The 23,906-nt window shown below is 43.5% G+C and overlaps 1 protein-coding gene across 2 annotated transcripts in view; it reads left to right on the forward strand.

Annotated features, from left to right (window-relative positions):
* Positions 1-23,744, forward strand: part of LOC115196993 (Golgi apparatus protein 1) — a 44,249-nt gene extending 20,505 nt beyond the window's left edge. The window contains exons 7-26 of one of the 2 annotated variants that reach the window (XM_029758094.1): positions 3,624-3,810; positions 5,190-5,404; positions 5,620-5,741; positions 5,888-5,989; positions 6,267-6,420; positions 8,050-8,088; positions 8,675-8,812; positions 9,064-9,150; positions 9,263-9,325; positions 9,925-10,038; positions 12,091-12,179; positions 12,270-12,480; positions 12,650-12,787; positions 13,223-13,346; positions 13,693-13,835; positions 13,996-14,097; positions 14,210-14,317; positions 14,428-14,548; positions 14,767-14,873; positions 21,594-23,744. In XM_029758094.1, the coding sequence (XP_029613954.1) occupies positions 3,624-3,810; positions 5,190-5,404; positions 5,620-5,741; positions 5,888-5,989; positions 6,267-6,420; positions 8,050-8,088; positions 8,675-8,812; positions 9,064-9,150; positions 9,263-9,325; positions 9,925-10,038; positions 12,091-12,179; positions 12,270-12,480; positions 12,650-12,787; positions 13,223-13,346; positions 13,693-13,835; positions 13,996-14,097; positions 14,210-14,317; positions 14,428-14,548; positions 14,767-14,873; positions 21,594-21,761 (2,532 nt within the window). In that variant the 3' untranslated portion in view covers positions 21,762-23,744. The remainder of the gene's footprint in view (positions 1-3,623; positions 3,811-5,189; positions 5,405-5,619; positions 5,742-5,887; positions 5,990-6,266; positions 6,421-8,049; positions 8,089-8,674; positions 8,813-9,063; positions 9,151-9,262; positions 9,326-9,924; positions 10,039-12,090; positions 12,180-12,269; positions 12,481-12,649; positions 12,788-13,222; positions 13,347-13,692; positions 13,836-13,995; positions 14,098-14,209; positions 14,318-14,427; positions 14,549-14,766; positions 14,874-21,593) is intronic. The other variant, XM_029758095.1, reaches the window with a different exon arrangement.
* Positions 23,745-23,906: the final 162 nt, after the last annotated feature.

Genomic DNA, 23,906 nt, shown 5'->3' on the forward strand with positions numbered 1-23,906 from the left:
TACACTATACATGGCTTATTTTGTCACAAACTGAAGTGGGCTATTAGAATTTTAGCAACCAGGAAACCAGCTATTTCTGCATATTGCACCTTTTTAAACAACTGAAACCTGTTTATGAAGTATGTAGAAAAGATAATGGAGCTATATATTTTTTTTAAATAAGATCATCTTTGAGAACAAACAACCACCAGAATAAAAACTAGACGGAGAATCTAAAGCCCACAAAATGTCATCCATTGATTTTATGTTTGAGTCACTCTGATTTGCGTAAGAACACAATATAAGCCATAGCAAAACAGGGCTTGACATTAACTTTTTTTTGCCACTTGTCCAAATGCTTCTCCAAATGCTCAAGTCACTTGTCCCCAAAAACAGGTCTGTAACACCCTTTTTACATTGTTGTAGGAACCATTTTACAAAATACAATCCATTACTAACTTTTTACCATAGTGAATCAGACACAAAAAAACACTCTACCTATTGGATTCTTTGCATATTCAAGCCTGTCTTAAAATACAACACTGCCCCATTAAGGCTCTCCTGGAGGATGGTTGGTGACCCTTGGTAGCCTTTAAAATGTTGCGATATGACAATTATTACCAAATACTTTTTGTCCTTTATAAAATAATTCCCTCCAGGGCTCGAAATGAAGGGCATCCCGTCATCTTTGGGACAAAAAAATGTATTTCTAGGACTGTTTAAAACAGAAGCTGGGAAAGTTCTGGGACGACAGATCCAAAATTCATACAACTGCTGCCCATAATATATATATTTTTAAAGACCGTTTAGTTGTATTTCTTCATATTATAAGGTCAACAATGCGAATGACTGTAGGCTACGCGTGAATGTTCCAAAATACAATTAGTGAGAACACTGATCTCAAAAGTGTTTATGGTTAAGTTTATGGTTAAATAGTTTCAAAATGCTGATCGCCTCTGCCAGTGGCGATTTTAACATGTAAATCTTTGTGGGGCAAAAAACAAACAAATGTGTAATGCATGCCAGCAAAGCCACTACACAACACTAAACAATACATTCATTTCACTATATCGACGACAAACGGTGCCCACAAACTGTTAGGGCTTACAACAGCAATCCCAACATCTTACCATTGCTACACCTGGCTATCAGTGGTGTCTTGTCTGGCAGAGAAACAGTTCATTCAGCCTCATTGACTGCCTTTAAAAATAAATTATTATAATAATAATAATATGGCTGACTTGCTTAATCAAACGTGGTTTCTAATGACAATTTCGATTTAGACATTAATGAGCGAGCTAGGATGGACGTAGTCCATATAACTATTTGTTTAGCACTTTTGAAATGTACAATATCAGAACATGGGCTATTCTTATTGTTCTCCCGTGTTCTTTCGACTCTGATTGGCAGAGTCGAAAGCCTTGGCCAGGTCAATGAATACGGCTGCACAGTATTGTTTCTTATCAATGGCGGTTAAGATATCGTTTAGGACCTTGAGCGTGGCTGAGGTGCACTCATGACCAGCTCTGAAACCAGATTGCATAGCGGAGAAGGTGTGGTGGGATTCGAAATGGTCGGTAATCTGTTTGTTGACTTGGCTTTCGAAGACCTTAGAAAGGCAGGGTAGTGGGTAATGATCAATTAGCCTTTTAAAATGATAAACTTGGATTAGCTAACACAACATGCCATTGGAACTCAGGAGTGACGGTTGCTGATAATGGGCCTCTGTACGCCTATGTAGATATTACATTAAAAAATCAGCCGTTTCCAGCTACAATAGTCATTTACAACATTAACAATGTCTACACTGTATTTCTGATCAATTTGATGGTATTTTAATGGACCAAAAATGTGCTTTTCTTTCAAAAACAAGGACATTTCTAAGTGACCCCAAACTTTTGAACGGTAGTGTATATATTTTTACATTGCTTGCAAACTGATACGTGACACGTATTAATGCCAAAATTACATGCATAACAGGCAAGCCCCAATTTTTTTATATAATATATTTTTTACAAAAAATGTGGGGCTCAAAACAGGTGGGGCTCTGAATGACGGGTCGCCACTGGCCTGTGTGGTGTGCAACAGGCACTGTCCTTCACGCTCCGGTCTTGTGACGATTTGATCTGAATGAACCGTGCCTCGAGTATGTCGAAAGAATCAAGCCTTCAGACCCCTTCAAACTCAACTCTGGACCACGATGCCAGTTCCACTGCTTGCTTCATTGTTCCCCTCTAATCAGGGACTGATTTAGACCTGGGACACCAGGTCAGTTATCAGGTAGAACAGAAAACCAGCAGGCTCCGGACATCGTAGGGCAGTAGTTGAATACCCCTGCTTTAGACGTGAAATGTTAATTATTCTTTATTATATTTGTCAAAATGACTGGTATTAAGCCTATATTTATGTTGGCAAATTAAGTGTCATTAAAGTTTGGCTACATTTTCTGGCGCTTCCCTTGTCAGCATCGGTTTGGACACGAGGCTATAGCCAATAGCATATGCATATCACCTACACTTTGATATGTAGGCTTTTTTTATTTATATACATGAAAAATGTATTTGAATATTATTCCAATGTTGGCCTTTGATCCGTCTGAGTAATTGTTTGAAATGTATTCAGAACAAAAATATAAACGCAACGTGTAAAGTGTTGGTCCCATGTTTCATGAGCTGAAATGAAAGATCACAGAAATGTTCCATATGCACAAAAATATAACTTATCTCAAATTTTGTGCTCAAATTTATTTACATCCCTGTTAATGAGCATTTCTCCTTTCCCAAGATAATCCATCCACCTGACAGGTGTGGCATATCAAGAAGCTGATTAAACCGCATTATCATTACGCTGGTGCAGCTTGTGCTGGTGAAAATAAGTGTGCAGTTTTGACACACAACACAATGCCACAGATGTTTTGAGGCAGCGTGTAATGCTGACTGCAAGAACGTCCACAAGAGATGTTGCCAGAGAATCGAATTTGAATTTCTCTACCATAAGCCACCTTAGAGAAATTTTGAGAATTTAGCAGTATGTCCATCCGGCCTCACAACCACAGATCAAGTGTAACCACGCCAGCCCAGGACCTCCACATCTGGCTTATTCACCTGCGGGAGCATCTGAGACCAGCCACCAAGACAGCTAATGAAACTGGAACATTTCTGTCTGTAATAAAGCCCTTTTGTGGGGAAAAAGTCATTCTGATTTGACTGGGCCTGGCTCCCCAGTGGGTGGGCCTATGCCCATCCTATAAAGTATAAATTGGAGAAAAAACACTTCAAAAAACGGTATATGCCCACACCATTCTGTTGTTGGGGTACGCCCACACCATTCCAACAAAGAAAAGCTGCTTTTTAACATATTTTTGGGAAATAACTGTTTCACTGGTATTGTAAGTAAATAAAGAAATCTGAAACACTTGGCAGTTACTTTTAAACAGCAAAATGTTGTCTCTGCGGCCAAGAGGAGGGCCTCTAAAATTTTGGGTGGAGGCAGCGCCATTGGCCATGACCACTACCACGCCCACAAATCCTAGGGGAAACACTGGAATGTCTTCTGGTCATTCTATTTCCATTCTCCTGGCCATTAGTCAATAAGTCAGAGTGATTGTGATCAGAGCTGTGGTGTGTTGTGGCTGTCCTCCACAGTGCAGAGATGCTCTGACCACTCGTCAGAAGCTGATTGCCCAGGACTACAAGGTGAGCTACTCCCTGGCCAAGGCCTGCAAGACGGACCTGAGGAAGTACCGCTGCAGCGCAGACACCAACATGCCCCGCGCCCGCGAGGCCCGCCTCTCCTACCTGCTGCTCTGTCTGGAGTCTGCCGTACACAGAGGTTGGTCTGGCTCTTGTCTTCCTAACCTATATCTGTGTGTCCACCTGTTCTGTCTCTTATGTTTTGTAAATATGCAGTACCAGTCAAAGGTTTGGACACAACTACTCATTCCACGTTTTTATTTTTTTATTTTAATTTTTTTACTATTTTGTACAACAAAAAAGTGTTAAAAAAAATCAACATGTTTTATATTTTAGATTCTTCAAAGTAGCCAACCTTTGCCTTGACTACAGCTTTGCATTCTCTTGACATTTTCTCTACCAGCTTCATGAGGTAGTCACCTGGAATGCTTTTCCAACGGTCTTGAAGGAGTTCCCACATATGCTGAACACTTGTTGGCTGCTTTTCTTTCACTCTGCGGTCCAACTCATCCCAAATCATCTCAATTGGGTTGAGGTCGGGTGATTGTGGAGGCCAGGTCATCTCATGCAGCACTCCATCACTCTCCTTGTTTTGGGTCATTGTCCTGTTGGAAAAACAAATGATAGTTCCACTAAGAGCAAACCAGATGGGATGGCGTATCGCTGTGGTAGCCATGCTGGTTAAGTGTGCCTAGAATTCTAAATAAATGACTGACCGTGTCACCAGCAAAGCACCATCACACCACCACCTCCATGCTTCATGGTGGGAACCACACATGCGGAGATCATCCGTTCAGATCCAGTTTCATCATAGCGCTTGATGGTTTTTGCGACTGCACTTGAGGAAACATTCAAAGTTCTTGTAATGTTCCACATTGACTGACCATCATCTCTTAAAGTAGTGATGGACTGTCGTTTCTCTTTGCTTATTTGAGCTGTTCTTGCCATAATATGGACTTTGTCTTTTACCAAATAGGGCTATCTTCTGTATACCACCTCTACCTTGTCACAACACAACTGATATGCTCAAACGCATTAAGAAGGAAAGAAATTCCAGAAAGTAACTTTTAAGAAGGCACACCTGTTCATTGAAATGCATTCCAGGTGACTACCTCATGAAGCTGGTTGAGAGAATGCCAAGATTGTGCAAAGGTGTCATGAAGGCAAAGGGTGGCTAATTTGAAGAATCTCAAATCTAAAATATATTTTGATATTTGTTTAAACACTTTGTTGGTTACTACATGATTCCATATGTTATTTCATAGTTTTGATGTCTTCACTATTATTCTACATTGTAGAAAATAGTACAAATTAAGAAAAATCCTGGAATGAGTAGGTGTGTCCAAACTTTTGACTGGTACTGTATATCTGCCTTTGGAGTACAAAACTCTCATATGGTGTCACACTGGTGTTACTTTTAGTGTTTTTCTCTTCAGTTAATGAAATTAAATGTCTTTCAAGTGCCCTACTTGCAGTTCCTGCATGGTATTTTCTGACGTGTGTGTGTGTGTGTTCTAGGTCGTACGGTGAGCGGGGAATGTCAGGGGGAGATGTTGGACTACAGGAGGATGTTGATGGAGGACTTCTCTCTGAGCCCAGAGATTGTGCTGCATTGCCGTGGGGAGATCGAGGCCCACTGCTCCGGACTCCACCGGAAGGGACGCACCCTGCACTGTTTGATGAGGGTAGGCCGAGGAGACCTGGGCGCCATCGACAACCTCTGCCAGAAAGCTGTGAGTTCAGTTCACCTACAAAATCTCACCATAGATATTAGGAGATGAGTTATCAAGACTGAGATTAAGGGCACAATCATTTAGTTTGGAGCTTTAAAGAGCAGCCATGGACCAGAACGAAAATAGACATACTGTACACAGGTATCTGCTTCAAATAATGTTTTTTATTTTATTTCTATCGATTGATTGGTTGGTTGTTATTGACCCCCCCCCAGCTCCAGACCTTGATCCAGGAGGCAGACCCTGGGGCCGACTACCGTATCGACCGGGCCCTAAACGAGGCCTGTGAGTCTGTCATCCAGACAGCCTGCAAACACATCCGCAACGGAGACCCGATGTGAGTCACCAAACTCTCCCACTCCCCTGCTCACTTTACATAGATAATAGGAAAGAGAACTACCAGAACAGTGATTAAAATAAATATATAATCATTTATCTGTCATACTTCAGCTCTGGTAATGTGTGTTTGTTGTGATTGTGTAGGATCCTGTCGTGTCTGATGGAGCACCTGTACACAGACAAGATGGTGGAGGACTGTGAACACAGGCTGCTGGAGCTGCAGTACTTCATAGCACGGGACTGGAAGTAAGTGGCAATGCTAGTTTATGGGGATCCTCCACACATATGGCGATTCTCCACACATTCAAAGCCTTTTTAAGCTTTTAACCTTTTTAATATAAGGGTTGTTATTATGCCTGGTCACTGCATTTTCCTGGTATGGCTTCGTCCTCCATCGTGCTCTTGCTTGCTCTTTGGGGTCAAGGCCGGAGGACTGTAAAACACTGTGACAACTGCTGATGTAAAAAGGGCATTCTAGATGCATTTGATTGACGGTTCCTTACACAAACATTCTGCCTCCCAGACTGGACCCCATCTTGTATAAGAAGTGCCAGGGCGACGCCTCCCGCCTGTGTCACACCCACGGCTGGAACGAGACCAGCGAGATGATGCCACCCGGCGCCGTCTTCTCCTGTCTGTACCGCCACGCGTACCGCACAGAGGAGCAGGGACGGCGGGTAGGATTGCACCCATAGACATACATGCATTCATATTTACATACTGTACTAGAAAAAGGTTTGGACACACCTACTCATTCAAGGGTTTTTCTTTATTTTGATATTTTCTACATTGTAGAATAATAGTGAAGACATCAAAACTATGAAATAACACATGGAATCATGTAGTAACCAAAAAAGTGTGAAACAAATCAAAATATATTTTAGCGTTGCACACTCTTGGCATTCTCTCAACCAGCTTCACCTGGAATGCTTTTCCAACAGTCTTGAAGGAGTTCCCACATATGCTGAGCACTTGTTGGCTGCTTTTCTTTCACTCTGCGGTCCAACTCATCCCAAACCATCTCAATTGGGTTGAGGTCGGGGGATTGTGGAGGCCAGGTCATCTGATGCAGCACTCCATCACTCTCCTTATTGGTCAAATAGCCCTTGCACAGCCTGGAGTTGTGTTGGGTCATTGTCCTGTTGAAAAACAAATGATAGTCCCACTAAGCGCAAACCAGATGGGATGGCGTATCGCTGCAGAATGCTGTGGTAGCCATGCTGGTTAAGTGTGCCTTGAATTCTAAATAAATCACTGTCAGTGTCACCATGAAAGCACCATCACACCACCTCCTCCATGCTTCATGGTGGGAACCACACACATGGAGATCATCCGTTCACCTACTCTGCTTCTCACAAAGACACGGCAGTTGGAACCAAAAATCTCAAATTTGTACTCATCAGACCAAAGGACAGATTTCCACCGGTCTAAGGTCCATTGATCGTGTTTCTTGGCCCAAGCAAATCTCTTCTTCCTATTGGTGTCCTTTAGTAGTGCTTTCTTTGCAGCAATTCCACCAAGGTGGCCTGACTCACACAGTCTCCTCTGAACAATTGATGTTGAAATGTTTCTGTTACTTGGACTCTGAAGTATTTATTTGGGCTGCAATCTGAGGTGCAGTTAACTCTAGTGAACGTATTCTCTGCAGCAGAAGAAACTCTTGGTCTACCTTTCCTGTGGCGGCCCTCATGAGAGCCAGTTTCATCATAGTACTTGAGGGTTTTTGCAACTGCACTTGAAGAAACTTTAAAAGTTCTTGAAATTTTGCAGATTGACTGACCTTCATGTTTTAAAGTAATGATGGACTGTTGTTACTCTTTGCTTATTTGAGCTGTTCTTGCCATAACAATCTGTTAATTGAAATCCATTCCAGGTGACTACCCCATGAAGCTGGTTGAGAGAATGCCAAGAGTGCAAAGCTGTCAAGGCAAATGCTGGCTACTTTGAAGAAACTCAAATATAATATATATTTTGATTTGTTTAACACTTTTTTGTTTACTACATGATTCCGTATGTGTTATTTCATAGTTTTGAGGTCTTCACTATTATTCTACAATGTAGAAAATATCAAAATAAAGAAAAACCCTTGAATGAGTAGGTGTGTCCAAACCGTTTTGTCTTTATATACTCATGATTGACTGCAGCGTACTGCACACAGGAAACGCATCAGTGCCTAATGTAGAGGAATAGCAATATAGATTTACTTACAATAATCACAAGAACCATTGTCTGAAGTGATCTTAGACCTTTAGAAATACCGTACATCTGTCCTCAGTACATCCTGAAAGTGTTGTCCTTTTTAAAAGGTCAATGCAGTGGAACAAACAGGAAAACAAGGTTACATTGTAAGTAAGTTCAGTGATGATGATGATTATCGTGATGTGATTGGGTTCTGATTCTTGAAGATGATTCTGGTCAAAATGAGGGAACATTTGGGATTTTTTGTTGCTGTCGAATGTCAATTTCAAAACGATTTCTGAAAATGTAATTATATCGCTTATCACTTGATGTATCAGTGTGCCCCTTTATATGTTGAATGTGGCATTGGTGTCAAGTGGAATTAGGTAATGTATTGGTCTCTATATTCTGGAATGATCTTCAGCCTTGCAATGAAAATAACTATAATCTGAATAATCTCTGAATATTTCACTGGAATGGTTGCTTGGTGACATTGACAACAGTGGGATTATGTCTTGTGATCACCCAATCAATATACTGAAGGTACACTACAAGCAAAAGTATCATTCATTTTGATGGGACATTCCATTAGCATTGACGCTTGCTTGTCTTTCTTGTCCCCTACTTTCTGGTTGTCTCTTGTCCTGCATCCTCAACAGGGTTGGCCTCAATTGACTGAATTGAAAGGGAATTGACCCCAACCCTGATCCCGGAGCTCTATAATGTTGGGTTCTATTCTTTGATATTTCCTAGCTGTCTCGGGACTGTAAAGTGGAGGTGCAGCGTATCCTCCACCAGAGGGCGCTGGATGTGAAGCTGGACCCGGAGCTGCAGAGGCGCTGTATGACCGACCTGGGGAAGTGGTGCAGTGAGAAGGCAGAGTCTGGACAGGTACTGGAGGAGACCACCTGCTGTCTGTCTCACACAATTCTTATCACTTGCATATTAAACCATATCATCCATCTATTTATTGTAGCCTGTAACTGCTGGCGGGATAATCTTTCTTTAGAATGCTTTGTACTCGTTAACTATAACATGTGGTCAACCATGTTGGGCTTAGATCAGGGGCACAGTAATAATTGCACAACCAAGGTGTGTGTTTTCTGTATTGAAGTCGGACGTGGTATTTTTGGGTGTTCCAGGAGCTGGACTGTCTACAGGACCACCTAGAAGACCTGGTGTCAGAGTGCAAAGATGTGGTGGGCAACCTGACTGAACTGGAGTCTGAGGTAAGAAAGGAGTACCAGGGACACATTTACTGACTGCTCTGTGTGAGGAACTGGCTGTGGTAAACTATGGTTGGTCACATGGTAAAAGGATGTTCTTCTCTCCTCCCGCTAGGACATTCAAATTGAGACCCTGCTGATGCGAGCCTGTGAGCCAGTCATCCAGTCCTACTGTCACGTGAGTCCTACCTCTACCCCAACGATGAGCTCTCTCACAGGGCTATTCATACCAGCAACCCCCCCCCCCATTCAATTCTACTACCAATAACAGGGATATCTATCCTGCTAAGAGTCTAGAATTTCAAATGATCCATAATTACAAAAGAAATGTGAGTTATAGATCTGTTGTTCTCGTTGAAAGCAAGTCAAAGAAGCAGTAGATCTGTTCTATCTGCGCTGTTTCCGTGCTTCCCGTTTTAAGTTTAGTTTTTGTTCTTTCTGTTTTGTACACCAGCTTCAAACAGCTAAAAATACAATATTTCTGGTTATGGAAAATATATTTCTCAGCAGTTTAGATGGTACAATGATTCTCTATACTATACTTGTGTGTTTTGTCACATAAACTGACACTAGGTGAACTATTAGAATTTTAGTAACCAGGAAATGGCGGAACGATTTCTACATAGTGCACCTTTTAACTGATTTCACTGATTCTTATAAGGACAAGAGACATACTGTTTTTCAATGGCTTTGTATTCTGACTCTAACAGTACTCAAACTTTTTTCCTTATGGTCTTTGGCTCCTGAGCACTTTCTATTTTTCTTCCTCTCTCCCAGGAGGTGGCAGATAACCAGATCGACACGGGGGATCTGATGGAGTGTCTGGTGCAGAACAAACACCAGAAGGAGATGAACGACAAGTGTGCCGTGGGCGTCACACACTTCCAGCTGGTGAGTCTCTGTGGCCCAACTCCAAATATACTCCCAACACTGGTGTATTTTATTTGTCTTTATTTAATTGAACCTTTTATTTAGCTAGGCAAGTCAGTTAAGAACAAATTCTTATTTACAATGACGGCCTACCAAAAGGCCTCCTGCGGGAACGGGGGCTGGGATTAAAAATATAGGATAAAACACACATCACGACAAGAGACCTAAGACGACAACAACAGCACAACATGCTATCAGCACAAAACATGGTACAAATCTTATTTGGCACAGACAACAGCATAAAGGGCAAGAAGGTAGAGACAACAATGCATCACGCAAAACAGCCAAAACTGTCAGTAAGAGTGTTCATAATTGAGTCTGAATGAGGAGAGACAGAACAGACTAAAACAGGCCAGTTTGAGTGTTTGTTGCAGCTCGTTCCAGTCGCTAGCTGCAGCGAACTGAAAAGAAAAGTGACCCTGGGATGTATGTGCTTTGGGGACCTTTTAACAGAATGTGACTAGCAGGAAGGGTGTTGTATGTGGAGGGTGAGGGTTGCAGTAGATATCTCAGATAGGGGGGAGTGAAGCCTAAGAGGGTTTTATAAATAAGCATTAACCAGTGGTCTTGTGACTGGTATACAGAGATGACAAGTTTACAGAGGAGTATAGAGTGCAGTGATGTGTAGCATTGGTGGCAAATCTGATGGCCGAATGGTAAAAAAAACATCTAGCCGCTCGAAAGCACCCTTACCTACCGATCTATAAATTAAGGACCCGTAATCTAGCATGGGTAGGATGGTCATCTGAATCAGGGTTAGTTTGGCAGCTGGGGTGGAAGAGGAGTGATTACGATAGAGGAAACCAAGATTTATTTAACCTTAGTCTGCAGTTTTGAGATGTGCTGAGAGAAGGATAGTGCACCGTCTAGCCATACTCCCAAGTACTTGTATGAGGTGACTACCTCAAGCTCTAAATCCTCAGAGGTAGTAAGTACACCGTTGGGGAGAGCGGCATTCTTCTTACCAAACCACATGACCTTTGTTTTGGAGGTGTTCAGAACAAGGGTAAGGACAGAGAAAGCTTGTTGGATACTAAGAAAGCTTTGTTGTAGAGCGTTTAACACAAAATCCAGGGAGGGCCAGCTGAGTATAAGACTGTAACATCTGCATATAAATGGATAAGAGAGCTTCCTACTGCCCGAGCTATGTTGTTGATGTTAATTGAGAAGAGCGTCGGCCACTCACTAGGTGACAGGCTGTGGCTGAGACAGCAGATGTACTGACTTTATACACTGCACTCTTTGAGAGAGACACCAATACTCCTTAGCCGACCCACAAGAATGGAATGGTCTACCGTATAAAAAGCTTTGGCCAAGTCAATAAAAATAGCAGCACAACATTGCTTAGAATCAATGGTGACATCAATTAGCACCTTTTAAGGTTGCAGTGACACATCCATAACCTGGGCGTAAACCAGATTGCATACCAGAGAGAATACTATAGACATCAAGAAAGCCAGTCAATTGATTATTGACAAGTTTTCCAACACTTTTGATAAACGGGGTAAAATAGAAATAGGCCTATAACAGTTAGGATCCGCTTGATCTCCCTCTTTAAATAAAGAATGCACTGTGACTGCCTTCCAAGGAATGGGAACCTCCCCAGAGAGGAGAGACGGGTTTAAAAGGTCAGAGATAGGCTTGGCGATTATAGCAACCTTTAAAGAAGAATGGGTCTAAACCATCTGACCCAGATGTTTTTTGGCGGTCAAGTTTAAGGAGCTCCTTCAGCAACTCGGACTCAGTGACCTCCTACAAAGTTTCTCCCTGCAGCGTGGCAGGGGAAAAAGAGGTAGGCGCATCGGGGCTAGTCGCGTTTAGAAGGGGTGGTAGATGAGGAATTGTTGGACGGGCAAGGAGGCATGGCCGAGTCAAATAGGACTCCTGATCTGAAACAACATAAGTATGTGTGTAATCCCTGTGAGAATTGAACCCATGCCCTTGACCGTCGCTTCACTCCCATTTCTCTGCTCGTTCCTTCTCCTTTTGCTCGTCCCTTCTCTTCCCTTTCAGGTCCAGATTAAGGACTTCCGTTTCTCCTACAAGTTTAAGATGGCCTGCAAAGAGGACGTGCTCAAACTCTGCCCCAACATCAAGAAGAAGTGAGTGCTGCCTGAGTGAGAACCCGGAAATAGTTGAACAAACCGTCAAACAAAACGTTCTCTCTTTCGCTCCCCTCTCTTTCCCTTCAGGGTGGACGTAGTGCTCTGTCTGAGCACCACGGTGAGGAACGACACTCTGCAGGACATGAAGGAGCAGCGTGTGTCTGTCAAGTGTCGTAAGCAGCTGAGGGTGGAGGAGCTGGAAATGTCTGAGGATATCCGTCTGGAGCCTGAGCTCTACGACTCCTGTAAGCAGGACATCGGGAGGCTGTGCCAGAACGTGGCCTTTGGAAACGCACAGGTCAGTATTATTAATGAGTGTTCTAAACACATTCCCATCAGCCTGACGACAACCTCGCTTGTCAGTCGTGCCCTAGACAAAAGCGTTTAGCAACGGTAATATTTCAACACGAGGATGATTGACGAGGATGACTATGACGATGAAGACGAGTGCCCTCTCTCTGTAATAGGTGATCGAGTGTCTGAAGGAGAACAAGAAGCAGCTGACCCAACGCTGTCACCACAAGGTGTTTAAGCTGCAGGAGGTAGAGATGATGGACTCAGAGCTCGACTACCAACTCATGAGGGTCTGCAAGCCGATGATCCGGGTATGTACTTTTTTCACAGCGTCATTTTAGCACACAAGGACACAGGTCCAAATGCAAGGAATGTAAGGAAGTCTTCAACAATGTACTTATGCTCGAAGGCGCCTCAATCAAACCATGATTGCTGATTGCATTGCCTCTGAAATTAAATTTGAGTGTATTTTGTATAATTATAATTTTCTGAAGAAGAGGTTCCTGGCAGTTAGTAAAACTGTCAGACAGACAGGATGACTGTGGCTTGTGGTGCCTGTTGGTCTCTCCCATGCGTATTCTCTTCCAGTGTTTTTATAGTCCGGGACTCTTACAAGAGAAAAGCTGCATGGTCTGTGGCTCCCGTGCAATGAATGTCATTTATAATAACAACCAGCGTTTCGACAGCTAGGCTGCCTTCATCAGGGTTCTGAGTTTCATAGTGTTGTCTCTGTCTGTCTCTACCAGCGGTTCTGTACTGAGGCTGATGCCAAGAACATGCTGCAGTGCCTGAAGCAGAACAAGAACAGCGAGCTGATGGACCCCAAGTGTAAACAGATGATCACCAAGAGACAGATCACACAGAACACGGGTAGATACTGAACACACAGACACACACACACACACACACACTATAGCTCACAATCAGAGGAGGCTAGTGGGACAAGCTATAGGAGGACGGACTCATTCTAATGGCTGGAATGGAATTAATGGAACGGTATCAAACATATGGAAACCACGTATTTGACTCCGTTCCATTTCTGCCATTCTAGCCATTACAATTAGCCCGTCCTCCTCGAGCTCCTCCCACCGGTCTCCACTGCTCACAATATGAGCAGAGATTATGGCTTCCAGCATGCAAACACAGCACCTCTGTAGCATTGCTTCTATGTCCCATCTGTTCTCACCCTGTCTCCTCTCCCGTGTGTCCTGTCCAGACTACAGGTTGAACCCGGTGCTGAGGAAGTCGTGTAAGGCTGACATCCCGAAGTTCTGCCAGAGCATCCTGAACAAGGCTACAGGGGACAGCGAGCTAGAGGGACAGGTCGTCTCCTGCCTCAAACTCAAATACGCCGACCAGGTCAGAATGCAGAATGAGTTACTGGTTCTTTTTATTTTGTTCACCTTTTTTTGGGGGGGGGGGTTTGTTACTACCGTGTTACTACCGTGTTGAGGCGTTTTTTTATTTTTTATGTCTGTCTGTTTGGGTGTGTGTACTAAACGCGTAATGTTGTCCACAGCGTCTGTCTCCTGACTGTGAGGATCAGATCAGGGTTATCCTGCAGGAGTCAGCTCTGGACTACAGACTGGACCCTCAGCTGCAGCTGCACTGCACTGACGAGGTGAGTAGGCCGCCCAGTCCTGCGCAAGACTATTTCTGCTGTTTACGCACGTTATTACGGGTTTTTTTTCACATTGGGGAAGTCACTGAGTTAACACGCGTCTGTGTGTCAGATCTCTCGGCTGTGTCCAGAGGAGGCTGCGGCCCAGGAACAGACGGGTCAAGTAGAGGAGTGTCTCAAAGTCAACCTGCTCAAGATCAAAGTGGAGGGCTGCAAGAAGGTGGGTGGTTCTCATCTCCTCACCTCCAATGTAACAATGTTCCGCTTTGTGGGAGTCAAGAGTCTCACATAATCCCTCTTCTTCACGCCTTTCTCTGTTTTTCTCTGCAGGAGGTGTTGAACATACTGAAGGAGAGTAAAGCAGACATCTTTGTGGACCCTGTCCTCCACACAGCCTGTGCTCTGGACATCAAACATCACTGTGCTGCCATCCCACCAGGACGAGGACGCCGTGAGTAACGCACACGGTCAATTTGTATACACACCTCTGTCCCTCGTACACACATCTCTTACCGCTTTGGCCCTTTTTGCTTTGTGTTGAGTGGCCTTACAACAATGTTGGAGCTAGAAACAGGAGCATTTCGCTGCACCTGCGATAACATCAGCAAAATATGTGTACACAACCAATGAAATTTGATTACCTGACAGTGTGCGTTGGTTCCTCCTCAGAGATGTCCTGTCTGATGGAGGCTCTGCAAGACAAGAGGGTGCGTCTGCAGCCAGAGTGTAAGAAGAGACTGCAGGACCGCATCGACATGTGGAGCTACGCTGCCAAGGTGAACAAGTCACACACACACCCACCAGCAACACGTCACTAGCTTGACTAAGCACTCACCCAAATCCCTTCAAAACAAGTGAGAACCTGTCAGACATTACCATCATGCTTTTTAAGGCACTTAAATCTGTTCTCCCCGTCCCCCCGGACGCTCGTTCACGTTTTCAAAACATTCTTCAAAAACCTGTCACTGAAATTCACACTCCTACTCAATGAATGTAAAGAATGGAAGACTGCATATATAATGGAAGATTTCCTCATATTTGCGAAGGCCTACCTGAGATTTGGCTGGAGGAATGGCAGGAAGGAATATACAGTTGAAGTCGTAACTTTACATACAGGTAGGTGGGAGTTATTAAAACTCGTTTCTCAACCATTCCATTTCTTGTTAACAAACTATAGTTTTGGCAAGTCTGTTAGGACATCTACTTTGTGCATGACACAAGTAATTTTTCCAACAACTGTTTACAGACAGATTATGTCACTTATAATTCACTGTATCACAATTCCAATGGGTCAGAAGTTTACATGCACTAAGTTGACTGTACCTTTAACCTCTATGGGCTTCCCACCTACTCAACAGCCAGTGTAATCCCGTGGCGCGATATTCAAATACCTTAGAAATGCTATTAATTCAATTTCTCAAACATATTACTATTTTACACCATTTTAAAGACAAGACTCTCGTTAATCTAACCACACTGTATGATTTCAAAAAGGCTTTACAACGAAAGCAAAACATTAGATTATGTCAGCAGAGTACCCAGCCAGAAATAATCAGACACCCATTTTTCAAGCAAGCATATAATGTCACAAAAACCAAAACCACAGCTAAATGCAGCACTAACCTTTGATGATCTTCATCAGATGACACTCCTAGGACATTATGTTATACAATACATGCATGTTTTGTTTAATCAATATTTCATATTTATATCAAAAACCAGCTTTTTACATTAGCATGTGACTAGCATGTGACTAGCATTCCCACCGAACACTTCCGGTGAATTTACTAAATTACTCACTATAAACATTCACAAAAAACATAACAATTATTTTAAGAATTATAGATACAGAACTCCTTTACGCACTCACTATGTCCGATTTTTAAAATAGCTTTTCGGTGAAAGCACATTTTGCAATATTCTGAGTAGATAGCCCGGCCATCACAGGCTAGCTATTTTGACACCCACCAAGTGTGGTACTTACCAAACTCCGATTTACTATTAGAAAAGTTTGATTACCTTTGCTGTTCTTCGTCAGAATGCACTCCCAGGACTTTTCTCGTAAAAAAGCGATAATATTCCGACCGGGAGTCGTTGTTTTCGTTCAAAGAGAGAGAAAGTAAACATGGTGTCGGCTCGTGCACGCGCCTCCAGTCTCATTGTCCTCAGATCGACCACTATCCAAATGCGCTAATGTTTTTCAGCCATGGCCTGCAAAGCCACCATTCATCGTTCTGGCGCCTTCTGAGAGCCTATGGGAGCGTTAGAAAATGTCACGTTATGCCAGAGATCCCCTGTTTTGGTTAGAGATGATCAAGAAGGCCAAGAAATAGTCAGAGAGAGCGCTTCCTGTTTGGAATCTTCTCAGGTTTTGGCCTGCCAAATGAGTTCTGTTATACTCACAGACACCGTTCAAACACCGTTGTTTTCTATCCAAATCAAACAATTATATGCATATTCTAGTTACTGGGCAGGAGTAGTAACCAGATTAAATCGGGTACGTTTTTTATCCGGCCGTGCAAATACTGCCCCCTATCCCCAACATGTTAAACAGCTTGTAAAAATCCATAAAATGATGTCATGGTTTTAGAATCTTCTGATAGGCTAATTGACATCATTTGAGTCAATTGGAGGTGTACCTGTGGATGTATTTCAAGGCCTACCTTCAAACTCAGTGCCTCTTTGCTTGACATCACGGGAAAATCAAAAGAAATCTGCCAAGACCTCAGGAAAATAAATTGTGGACCTCCAAGTCTGGTTCATCCTTGGGAGCAATTTCCAAATGCCTGACGGTACCACGTTCATCTGTACAAACAATAGTACGCAAGTATAAACACCATGGGACCACGCAGCCATCATACCGCTCAGGAAGGACACGTGTTCTGTCTCCTAGAGATGAACGTACTTTGGTGCGAAAAGTGTAAATCAATCCCAGAACAACAGCAAAGGACCTTGTGAAGATGCTCGAGGAAACAGGTAAAAAAGTATCTATATCCACAGTAAACCGAGTCCAATATCGACATAACCTGAAAGGCCGCTCAGCAAGGAGGAAGACACTGCTCCAAAACCACCATAAAAAAGCCAGACTACAGTTTGCAACTGCACATGGGGACAAAGATCATACTTTTTGGAGAAATGTTGGTTGATGAAACAACAAAAATAGAACTGTTTGGCCATAATGACCATCGTTATGTTTGGAGGAAAAAGGGGGAGGCTTGCAAACTGAAGAACAACATCCCAACCGTGAAGCACGGTGGTGGCAGCATCATGTTGTGGGGTGCTTTGCTGCAGGAGGGATTGGTGCACTTCACATAATAGATGGTATCATGAGGGCGGAAAATTGTGGATATATTGAAGCAACATCACACGACATCAGTCAGGAAGTTAAAACTTGGTCGCAAATGGGTCTTCCAAATGGACAATGACCCCAAGCATACTTCCAAAGTTGTGGCGAAATGGCTTAAGGACAACAAAGTCAAGGTATTAGAGTGGCCATCACAAAGCCCTGACCTCAATCCTATTGGAAAATTTGTGGGCAGAACTGAAAAAGTGTGTGTGCAAGCAAGGAGGCCTACAATCTGACTCGGTTACACCAGCTCTGTCAGGAGGAATGGGCCAAAATTCACCCAACTTATTGTGGGAAGCTTGTGTAAGGCTACCCGACACGTTTAACCCAAGTGAAACAATTTAAAGGCAATACACTCAATTAGTATTTGGTAGCATGTGAACTTCTGAACCACTGGGAATGTGATGAAAGAAATAAAAGCTGAAATAAATAATTCTCTCTACTATTATTCTGACATTTGTGGTGATCCTAACTGACCTAAGACAGGGAATTTTTGCTTGGATTAAATGTCAGGAATTGTGAAACTGGGCTTAAACGTATTTGGCTAAGGTGTATGTAAACTTCCAACTTCAACTGTATATATTTCTCTTTCTAATTAATTCTGCCAAGTTATCTGAAAACCAGGTATTGTCCCTTCCACTGATTCTAAATATCTTCACAGGGGCATGCTTATCACAAATGGACACACATTTCATATAAAAATAGTCCCAGGCAGTGTCAACATCAGGAATCAGATGTACTCAGTCAATATTATGGTACAGATTGATGAGCAAGCTCTCTTACATAATCTGTCTAAAATGTGTTTGAAAAATATAACGGGGTTTGGCTTCAGTCATTTTTTTGTATTTCTAACACAAGCAATAGCACAGTGATCACTGATATCATTACAGAATATCCCCTTCACCCAACTTATTGTGGGGATCTTGTGTAAGTCTACCCAAACAGTTCACCCAAGTTAAATAATTTAAGGGCAATGCTACCAAATACTAATTGAGTGTATGTAAACTTCTGACCCACTGGGAATGTGATGAAAGAAATATAAGCTAAAATAAATAATTCTCTCTACTATTCTGATATCTCACATTCTTAAAATAAAGTGGTGATCCTAACTGACCTAAGACAGGGAATTTTTACTGGGATTAAATGTCAGGAATTGCGAAAACTGAGTTTAAATGTATTTGGCTTAGGTGTATGTAAACTCCCAACTTCAACTGTACATCAGTGGAGGCTGCTGAATGGAGGACGACTCATAATGATGGCTAGAATGGCGCAAATGGAATGGCATCAAACACATAGAAACCATGTCTTCAATAGCATTGCACTGATTCCGCTCCAGCCATGACCACGAGCCCGTCCTCCCCAGTTAAGGTGCCACCAACCTGTGATAAACATGTATAATGATCTGCATGTCATTGTGTCAGTAAGGGGAAAACACTGCATGAAACCTTTACTCTTCAGTTAACGGAGACACACACACACACACACACACTCCCTTCCTCACACACTCTCCCTGACTCTCATAAACACACACACAAACTGAATGTAAGTAGCACCAGAAATAGATTTTTACATTAGGCCTATATGAATCCTACCTTTTCAAGCACATCTCACGAGAATCAGACCATTTTCCTTTCTTCCTGTGCCAGTCAAATGTGCCTAAACCTACTGTCAATTTACCAGGTTGTTAGCTATCTAGGTAACGACTGAACAACACCAATAATTAGCGACCCAGGATTAGTTTAAAAAACGGCCCCGTGACATGGTTTATGAAATTTATATAAAATGCGTCCGAATCCAGATAGAAAGGAAAAAGGCACCTCTGGTAATAGGGATCATAGTTTTTTGAACCGTTTCGACTAGAGACGAGATGTTTCCTCTGCTGTAAAGCTGCAGACTAGAGATGAGATGTTTCTTCTGCTGCAGACTAGAGACGAGGCGTTTCCTCTGCTCTAAGGCTGCAGGCTAGAGACGAGGCGTTTCCTCTGCTCTAAGGCTGCAGGCTAGAGACGAGGCGTTTCCTCTGCTCTAAGGCTGCAGGCTAGAGACGAGGCGTTTCCTCTGCTCTAAGGCTGCAGGCTAGAGACGAGGCGTTTCCTCTGCTCTAAGGCTGCAGGCTAGAGACGAGGCGTTTCCTCTGCTCTAAGGCTGCAGGCTAAAGCATGTGAGCAGAGTTGAGCGGTTGGAAATGTAACTAACACCCATCTATTTTTGTGACTACCTGGACCGACCTTTTGGTTTTGAAGTATTGAAACCAAACCATATGGACTTGAATTAAAAGTATTTGAATAAACATGAAAAGGTGAATGTAAGAAGCAAATATCATTTCAGATAGGTTACATGCCATATTAAACAGCATATAACTCTCTAAATAGGTCAGGAGCCAGACAGGGAGACAAAGAAGGAACAACAATGTATTATTTAGGCTATATTATTTCAAGGCTGTAGCCTACAAAGCAATGCATTTGTGAGTGCGACCCAATAGGCTGGTAGGGACATAAAGCGCTCAGCATTTAAACAACATTTTGTTGGCTTCAGGCTCATGCGATGGTGCATGGAGAGCCGGCCAGCAGCAGAGAATATCCTCTCCTTACTGGCAGAGCCACTGGGGACGGCCACTCTTGCCAGTCTGGGCAGAGTTGTTTTATTTTTTTTCTGTAGGTAGGCCCAAAGGTTTTTAGGCAATGACACACTTAGTTATCTACCCACCTCGTTCCTTCCTTTTAGCATGTGCACGCAGTAAGTACACCATCATGATTTCGGGATACATGTCTTTTCAGATTCCACAATGATTCTTTAGTTGTGGACACTGCATCACCACACTCCCTCTCTTACCCTTGGTCCTCATCTTTGTAAGTCACCTTGATTTAGCACCTGTGTGGTCTATCAGTTTCTTTATGAAAATATTTAGCAAACTCCATGACAGTAGCTAAAGCAAGGGGCTATAGCAGCACACAAGTAGACTACAAATGCATGCTGGGCCGGACATGCCCTGAGCTCCTGAAGTGAGTTCTACTGGAGCGAAATTGGAAAAGGCCGACACTCCAGCCTTTTGGGAATCTCGCTGCGTGCTCCAGTGAAATTGGGCGCGTTCAGCTCCGACTTCGCTCTGCTCACAGACTAGTCTGTGCTCTTGGTTATAACAGGCGATGAAATAACCATGTATCCACATTGCTCGCTTTGCGCGCTGCTCCAATGTAACACATGTACAAATCTAACAGAAGAGTCATCTGGGTCTGGGTCTGCATCCCTGCTCACCATCACGGCTAAATGATGTTTAACAAAACTGATGGAGGAATAGATGAGCTTGAAGAGCAGGCTGAGAGAAGCAGGTGAGTGAGGGCTGGTAGGGGATGCTGAGAGAAGCAGGTGAGTGAGGGCTGGTAGGGGATGCTGAGAGAAGCAGGTGAGTGAGGGCTGGTAGGGGATGCTGAGAGAAGCAGGTGAGTGAGGGCTGGTAGGGGATGCTGAGAGAAGCAGGTGAGTGAGGGATGGTAGGGGATGCTGAGAGAAGCAGGTGAGTGAGGGATGGTAGGGGATGCTGAGAGAAGCAGGTGAGTGAGGGATGGTAGGGGATGCTGAGAGAAGCAGGTGAGTGAGGGCTGGTAGGGGATGCTGAGAGAAGCAGGTGAGTGAGGGCTGGTATGGGATGCTGAGAGAAGCAGGTGAGTGAGGGCTGGTAGGGGATGCTGAGAGAAGCACGTGAGTGAGGGCTGGTAGGGGATGCAGCTGGCTGATTTACAGCTGCCACGTGATTTGCGCATGAAAGTAAAGGGGATGTTATTAGAGGTGTGCATATCGGAGACTAGTGGCTGTTGCTGAAATTCAACAAACATTTTTTAACAGAACTGACTTTATACACATTTTATAACAGGTGCCAGCAGGTTCTTTAGATCGGTAGGGCTGAAAAAGTCTTTATTGTATGAAACAGTACTACGGTATTCAAAAATGTTGGTAATGTTGGTATATAATGTTGGTATAATGAGGTTTTGTTACAGGGATATTACTTCGGTACTGGTATACCGTGCAACACTACAGTGGATGCTCACCCTCCTATGGTCTAGCATTGAACTCACACAATTTCACACTGAAACCTCTCTACTTTTCCATAATTTGATTGACACCCACACCTGCTCCCCTCTGTCCCTCCCAGGTGGCCCCGGCCGAAGGATTCTCAGACCTGGCCATGCAGGTGATGACCTCACCCTCCAAGAACTACATCCTGGCTATGATTGGCCTGGGCGTGTGCGTTCTCTTCCTGTTCGGCCTGCTGTGCGGCCGCATCACCAAGCGAGTAATGCAGGAGCAGAAGAACAGGTAGAGAGGGGGGCCTCAGAGGGCCCTAACAGCAAAAAAAACCTGGACAGGGCCCTCCCTCAGCATAGCCCCAACTGCCCCCACCTCAGCCTGACTCCATGTACAAACCATCTTCCCCTACTTTCTCTCCCCCTCTTTTACCCCCAAGCCTCCTCCACGTCACTCCCTGAGACTGGGCTCTATGGGGGAGCCATTCAAGCTTCCCTGTCATCATCGCTATGTCGTCGGAGGGCCACTTTGGGGCCTGGCCTACATTACCCAAACTCCCCTATGGTGGTTGGTCTCCCAGTTTCACTAGTGTGAGAGCCCACATGCCCCAACTGTGAGACCGACACATAACCCCTCCAACCCCACTCTAGTGTCTGACTGATGAAAGCCAAGTCTTCACGTTATGTTCTACAGGAGACGTCTAGAAGGACGATGCCGCCACCTCTTAGTCCTCTATCGCTCCACTGCTAACCAGCTAACGCTAACAGACCTGTACCGCCGGGCTAGGCCAGCCTGCTAGGCCATAAGCATTATTTATTGATTTGGATTCTGCTTTTGGTTTCTTTTGCAGTGTTTTGGGTTTTTTCCGCATCATTTAGATGCAATATTTCTTTTTCTTTTAAGAAATGTTGCATTTGTGGGGGTTGGTGGGTCAGAAGGGGAGGTGGGTTCTCAGTAAGCATGAAGAGTTATTATGTGAGAAAGAACCTCTCCTTACTTATGGCCTGCCTGAGAGGCTTTCAATGATTTCAGTACTGATACTGTGTGTGTGTGTGTGTGTGTGTGTGTGTGTGTGTGTGTGTGTGTGTGTGTGCGCGTGTGACAGTTGTGAAAGAGGAGTATTAACGCTGTTTTTCTATTATATTATTGTTCTTCTGAGAGGACGAGGTGGTTGACTGACTTCAGGTTGCCGATGGGTATTAGATTCACTGATTTGCCATGGGACTGCCAGGTGTGGCGTTGAACTGTCCTCCACTGACTGAGCCTCATGGGAGAGGAGTCCTTTAGCCTACAGTATATTATATCAGTCTTACACTCCTTAAAGCTGATGATAATTATATTGATTACTCTATTCGTGATTATGCTGATAGACCTGGCAGTGTATCATAGATGGCTCCAGTGGCAAGGATGCCTGCTGAGATGGTACAGTCTGAAACGGTACTCCAGTCACTCCATGCTTGGCCTGTGGTAGGGTTAGCATGACGCTAACTTAATGGGTGGTATGGTAGAGAAACGGTTTACATCAAACAGACTGGCATTCACACACATTTCTCTCAAGGTACTCCGTTAACAGTGAACATTTGACAGAGCTGGGTCTAATTTGTCTTGAGTGGACACAACACTGACGGATGGTGCAGAAAGATAAGTCTCCTTTTGAAAACTGTCTTCTAACAAGTGTCTCATCTAGTTTTCAAGTAGTGAAACCTGTAGGGTAGCAGGTTTAAACCATGGGTATTGGTATTGAAGAATGGTTGGTGGTACAAAGGGCCAAGAACAATGAAAAAAAAATGAAAAAAAATAGATATACAATACAGATTAACGCTTATAGAGATGTGAAGATTTTGTTTGAAAGGATACTGGAACCGTTGCACATTTTTCTGTTATTCTATATATATATATATATATATATACCAATACCCATATATATATATATAGAGATATTGATATTGTTTGGTCATAGCCTTATTTATTTGTTTACTAATGGTCAACGTTGGTGAGTCCTTTTTTGATTTGATTGTTCTCTTGTTGCCTTTTTCTTCATTGCCTGTGAAGTACCCTGTTGTTAGACCAGGTTAAGAGTAGCCACAGCCTTTCACCTTACCTTTTGAGCGAAGCCTGGTAGCTGAGGCTAGGTTAAGGGAAGCGGGTGGTAGTGGTGGCGGGGACGAGTTTGGGGGAGGGGCTGGATGTTGTCCCTCCAGGAGCATCTTGGCTCGGTTTTAGTTACTGAACTCTAAAGTACTTGTTCAGGTGGGATCTAAACTTTAACCAATCCAAACAGAGGAAAGTCCTCTCGGAGGAGTTGAAACACGTTCTCACGATGATTCAACAATCGCTTTCTCAAAACAAACTGTCATGCCATGTAAATTAGTCTTTAGAGTTTTCCCCTCATTGCTACTATGTCATTGCCTTGTTCTTGAATTGGTGTGAGCTGTGAGCG

Source organism: Salmo trutta, chromosome 7 (genome assembly GCF_901001165.1).
Source record: "Salmo trutta chromosome 7, fSalTru1.1, whole genome shotgun sequence".
NCBI classification, from domain to species: domain Eukaryota; kingdom Metazoa; phylum Chordata; class Actinopteri; order Salmoniformes; family Salmonidae; genus Salmo; species Salmo trutta.